The 6,223-nt window shown below is 36.9% G+C and overlaps 1 protein-coding gene across 1 annotated transcript in view; it reads right to left on the bottom strand.

Moving 5' to 3' along the window:
* Nucleotides 1–1,873: 1,873 nt before the first annotated feature.
* LOC107597964 (disabled homolog 2-interacting protein-like) overlaps nucleotides 1,874–6,223 on the bottom strand; it is a 159,481-nt gene continuing 155,131 nt past the window's right edge. Inside the window, exons 18-20 of the mRNA XM_016289180.1 lie at nucleotides 5,909–6,111; nucleotides 5,299–5,386; nucleotides 1,874–3,107 (exon numbers count right to left, since the gene is read on the bottom strand). Of these exons, the coding sequence (XP_016144666.1) occupies nucleotides 2,940–3,107; nucleotides 5,299–5,386; nucleotides 5,909–6,111 (459 nt within the window). The 3' untranslated portion in view covers nucleotides 1,874–2,939. The remainder of the gene's footprint in view (nucleotides 3,108–5,298; nucleotides 5,387–5,908; nucleotides 6,112–6,223) is intronic.

Genomic DNA, 6,223 nt, shown 5'->3' with positions numbered 1-6,223 from the left:
CATACACTACCATTAAAAAAGTAGTTTTAATGTTTTGAAAACAAGTCTCCAATACTTAGCAAGGCTGCATTAATTTGACCAAAAATAGTAAAAACAGTAACATTGTCAAATAGTATTACAATTTAAATAGTTTCCTATTTTAAACTGTAATTTATTACTGTGGCAGCAATGCTGAATTCAAATCATTCTAATATGCTGATTTGGTGCTCAAGAAACATTATTATTAACAAAGTTAAAAAGTATTATGCTGCTTACTTTTTATATTTATATACATAAAATAAGATCTGGGATTGTAATAGTTATGGTTGACTCGTGCAATTTATTTGTAATGCCGCCCATAAGACATTGTACATTGGGGTTCAGAAATGGACCATCAGTAGGTTGACTATATCCAAGCACATTTCGTAAATCTTGACCTCTCACATTACACTTGTCAAGTGATTGATTCAGTAATGAAGACAACAAAGCAGGCATATAAAATAACTAAATAAAACTTTAATTATTCTAGTTGCAAATGTACATAAATTGCACAGCCACAATTGTATAGATCTTAACATGGACACATTTCTCTGTACATTATTGTTCTTGTCATTGTCCTAAAACAAGGCAAGAGTCCAGCCAATACTTTACTTTAAACATACTTACAAAATTTTCTACAAGGATTATAAAACATACAACATATTGTAGGTATTCATTTATATATCTTTATATTATTTATTTCACATAGCTACTATTTCACATTGACTGCTTGGAGAAGAAGAAAAGATGCGCAAATAGTTTTACTTGCAAACGTTTCCTAAACTTTGAGAACTGAAATGAAGCCAGATAAAGACACATCTGATGAAAAGAACCGAGACGACAGCAAAAGTCTTTTTCATTCAACACTGTTCTAAACTACTATTTCTTTTCAGTTTTTTTTTTGTTTGTTTTACTCACTAGTAGCTTCTCATGTGGATGGAAATAAACGTAATGACTACAGCAAAAGTCTTTTTCATTCAACACTGTTCTAAACTACTATTTCTTTTCAGGTTTTTTTTGTTTGTTTTACTCACTAGTAGCTTCTCATGTGGATGGAAATAAACGTAATGACTGCAAAACCTCAGACCTCATTAAAAACAGAACATGAACAAACAGAGAAGCTGACATCCACGTCTGTAAGAGAAAACGTGTGAAAAATAAATATTGGTTCCCTTTTGTGCAACCATATGAGCCCCGAGCCAAGTTTAAGAGTTGATCAAATGAATTTGAAATAACTCTAGATATTAATCTGCCTTATGCAGACAGTGCTGAAGCATTTAGTACATGCAAAACTACTTTACCAGGGCATCAAATGAGCATGTGATTGATTGCGGTATGTAACACAGTCCAATTGCTAATCTCATCCACTGCATGTGCAGCTTTGTTTATAGTGTATAGCTACAGTTGCGCAAATGATAATGCTACAGATTAAACTGAATGACAAAATAAAGCATCCCTAGCTTAATAATAATAATAACGAGCACCTCGAGTTTGCTACGTGTTTGTAGAGTGAAGTAAACCCAAGTGGACATGACAAAGGGAAAAAGTGCATAGTCTTTAAAGCGTTTGAGAAGCTGGGGCAAGAGATGTGGTGTGTGCTTGTTAGATTGCTGCGTCTCAGTCTGATCCAACATTTCAGCCGTCATTCACTTTGCAGTTCCTGTGAACCTTGCTTTATATATAATATTAACTTAGTCACATAATACTCCATCACAGAGCCCATATACAGAGAGGATTCCCTTTAAAAATAACATCTCTTATCTTACACGTCCCATGACAAGCTGTCTTATAATGTATCTCTTTGCATCAAAATAAAGACGTGCATGCTTCTCACTTCCTCAAAGACCAATGAATGAAAGGAAAACAGCAGCTCCACGCTGCACCACGATAAACGCAGAAGAGTCCTCACATATGTTATTAAATATGAAAATATACAAACTCTAAACGCTGAAATGCAAAGTGTGCAGCAATTTGGACCGATGAGGCAACACATACAAAAATAAACACACCTGTACAAATGACTTAAAAAGGCTTAAAACATTAGAATGGAGAAGAAAAACATGCACAACTCTCCTAAACAATTTAGGAAGAAAACATGAGCTACACAAGGCAGTTTTCAAAACTTCAAACTAAAATCATTTCAGTCTGGTTTAGTGTCTAAAACATTCACTCTGCTCTGCCTGAGCAGTCTGTGCTAATTCAAAATCTTGGCATATCTGAAAAAAAGAAAATAGTGGAAGGAGAATGTAAAATATTTACTTTTTAAAATCTATGCACATTATAATCTATCATAGATATTCATCTGAACTGTAAAAATCAAATAAAAGTAAGGACTGGGGGGTATTTCAGATGTAACATTTTAAGGCTTCTCATGATGGAGAGACAAAGTGCACTACGTAGAGAGAAACAAACAGGAAGAGAGATATGGAGGAGAGCGCCAATTTCTCCACAAAGAGTTGCTCGTTCTGTAGTTTCAGTCGTTTCATATTAAAGTAGAGACCATTATAAATGAATGTGAAAAAAATCTAGTTTCTTTTTTTTCAAAGGCTGTATGGAGAACACCTATTTTAAAGCAAGTGAAATGACTTTTTTTGCAGGCTAGAAGGTCCTAGTATCTGGATAATGTCACCATGTTAGCTGTATTGTTTTTTTCTTTTATTTTACAGTTAGTTGTTGTGAAACACGAATGAACGTCTAGTGGTGTGTCCTAACATGAAGTACTTGAACAGTAGTCTCACCAGTGGATGTTTAAAGTGGATCTTGCTCCACGATTCCAAACATTCGCTTTGCAGACCGTCAAAGGTCAATGTTCAGTATCCTCACCTGCAGTATTTCTCTCAGGGTTCACTTACAGAATATCTGCACACTTGCTCGTGTCCTCTGTCTTCATTCCGTCTCTCTGTGGATCCGGGGGGCTTCGTTCAGCAGTTGGAGCTGTTGCGGAACTCCCCGTTCTCTGTGATCTGCAGCTTGGTGGGGTTGGTGGGAGAGATGCCGTTCCGCGTCTGCATGCTGTAGCGCTCCTTCAGCTGTGACAGGGCGCTCATTAGCCTCGCGTTAGCCGCGTCCAGAGATGCTATCCGTTTCTCCTGCAGAGAGAGACAATTTCAGTACATATACAAATCATAAATCCTATGAAAATACCAACACCGGCCATTTCAGCAAGGAGCAATTGTTTGGATGTTAACAGGTATAGACTGCATTTTAGAGAACATTTGGGTTATCGGCTTTTAGGTTCTCATATTATATGGGTTAACTGTCACATCCATGTTTCTGGCTGTATAAGGATCATCAAAGTGAATGTGTAACTATGCATATATTTACTGAACATGAGTATGCATAAGACATTCAGTTTGCTTGATCTCCAGCTAAGTAATGCCAACAATTCTGAGCATGCAGGCTGATTAGCTGAAAAGCATTGACCCATGTTGTTCATGTGGATCATTTTGTAGAATGAAAGCATGGGTCCCACTTTATATTAAGTGGCCCTAATACCTGTGTATTTACATAGTAACTAGATGTGTACGTAGTATGTAACCACAGTGTAAGTACACATTGGTACATAGAATCTACAGCTGTAATATTTCTGTAACTATACACATGTAACAACCCTCAGAATGGTTTGTGTAAGTACAAATGTGTAACAGGACATTGGTAACAACACTTTTTTTCACTTCACTAAGTACTCGTGTAACAGGAATTATAGAACTACATTTTGTAACAACAATATGTATAAGAGTAATTGGAACCATTTGATCCAGGGGTGGAGATGGGTAGGTTTAGGGATATGTGAAGTGGGAGGAGTTAGATCTCGAGTTGGTGCACCACTGTAATACCAGTGTACTAACATGGTAACTCCTCAGGAACTGTCCATAATATAAAGTGTAACATTCTGGACACCAATCACAATTTATACGTAAAGCCTAACTTACTGGCCGCTGCTGTGTAACATCAGAGTAATTACATGGTAAATCTAATATAAAGTGTAACACTTTCATTACCAAAAAGTGTTGTTACCAATGTTCTGTTACACATTTGTACTTACACATAACATTCAGTGGGTTGTTACATATGTGTAGTTACACAAACATTAGAGCTATAGATACTATGTACCAATGTGTACTTACACTGTGGTTACATACTACGTAATCATCTAGTTACTATGTCAGAACACAGGTATTAGGGCCACTTAATATAAAGTGGGACCAAAACAGGTATTGAGTTACTTTTTTGTTTTGTCTACTTTTTGGCAAAAGGGATTGAAGATACCAAAATTTTATTTATGATTCATGTTACTTTGCAAAATTGCTGTAGATGATCGATTAAACTGTAGGGTAATCACAAATAACATCACGACTGTCATGATCTGGCTCGTGTCTGTGACGTTATTTGTGGAGACACTCAACCTCAAGTGTTTAATTGCTTATTTCTTTCCTAACATGTGTACATGAAAGGAGAGGAAACAAACCGCTTGGAAACTAAGATGTAAATATACAGCATAAAAATGCATATGCATTTTCCTTGAATTCACTGTTGTAGTATTAGGAAGTGTGGTGTGTTGTTTAGATTTCAGAGATCAGCCAGGAATAGTGATGTTAGGCTTGGTTGGTGTCATTTTAATTGGCGGAGTAGAGATTTCCACAGCCCTCACTGTAGGACAGTGAATATTAACATTAATGATGATTAATGATGCATATATGGCAAAAACCTGTTTCTTTAGAAAAACTACGACAAAGTGGAAATTATACTGTAGTTTTTCTAAAGGGGTTCCGATCAAACGATAAGGGGGGTTGTGAGATTGTGACAGAAATTTAAATGGAAAACATACATCGTTCAAAAGTGTGGGGGTCAATAAAAGGGATCATGTGACACTGAGACTGGAGTAATGGCTGCTAAAAAAAAATCAGCTTTGCCAATACAGCATAACCATGCTTTTTTGGCCTTTCTTATATACAAAAATAGTGAAAGGAGACAGAAATGACAAGGAAAAGAGGAATGGATGAGATATATTTGACAAGAAAACTACTCAGTGCTATTAATATGGTTCATCCAACTAATTATTTAAATTAACATCAAGCATCATGAAATTTTACTGAACTACTGACATTTTGGTGTGTTGACAACCTTCAGGCAAAGATCTGTGAAATTCATTTGATTTGTTGAAATGTTTACATTTAAAATTAGTAAATAAGTACATTTTAGAAAAAAAAGACAAAAAAAAAACAGATTAACGGACATACTAAGATATTACACCACTGACATATCTATATATAGCCATACCTGCGCATCAATGATCTTCTGTTTGGAGTCAATCGCTGCCTGCATATCAGCATGATCCTTCTTCAGCTCTTCCTCCACAGACATCAACCTGCATCGACACAAAACAAACACACGTTCAGTCCAGCTTTCATACATCCTCCCCATTCTGTCTTTGAGCTAGAGCTCGAGGCCATAAATAGCTGCCCCAAAACATCAGTCTTGGAGGAAAGCAGCTCTCAGTAAATTCTGCCTTGAGGAAGGCTAAAAGTCTTCTAAAAGCTCTCGGTCTTCTCAGATTGCCACTAATACACTATCAGCTGAAAACAAAATGACACTCAGCATCAGAGGCTTGTGGAAGACTCCTGAAAGGCAAAGTGCCCTCTCTGTGTTTGTTCAATGTAAATTCATGTTTTTATCTGACTCAAGGACTATATGAAAAGGTGAACTTGTGGCATTCATTTCCACCAATTTCACCCATTCAGGCCAAATTGTGGACTGTTGTGAACTAGATAGGCATTATTATACTGACATATGATTGTTTTTTTCTTTTCTTTCTGCTTTATTTTATCTCTCATCACCAGCCTCTCTGCCTTCATTCTGATTTAGCCTTTATAATACAAGTATTCCCCACCTGCTTATGATGCCCTTCATCTGCAGATCTTTGTCATCCTGTTGCCGTCTCAATCTCTCCTCGGACTCGTCCAGTCGGGCCTGATACTCCAGCAACATCTTCTGTGCCTGTTCCTCCTGTCCCTTGATCCGGGCCTCATATTCCTCCAGCCTCTGCACCGACACACGCAGTCGCTCCTGCAGCATACTGATCTCCGCCTGATACTGCAAGAGACAACATAGTTCTTTTCGTCTTTCACCTCATTTAAAATTTTTTTTTTTAAATTACACGTGAAATGTATTTGTATTCGATTTGTGGCATCATGTACGGTGTGCC

Source organism: Sinocyclocheilus grahami, unplaced genomic scaffold (genome assembly GCF_001515645.1).
Source record: "Sinocyclocheilus grahami isolate Dianchi unplaced genomic scaffold, SAMN03320097.WGS_v1.1 scaffold12.1, whole genome shotgun sequence".
Lineage (NCBI taxonomy): Eukaryota > Metazoa > Chordata > Actinopteri > Cypriniformes > Cyprinidae > Sinocyclocheilus > Sinocyclocheilus grahami.
Note: the sequence above shows the minus strand (reverse complement) of the source record. Positions and strands in the feature narration are given on the sequence as shown.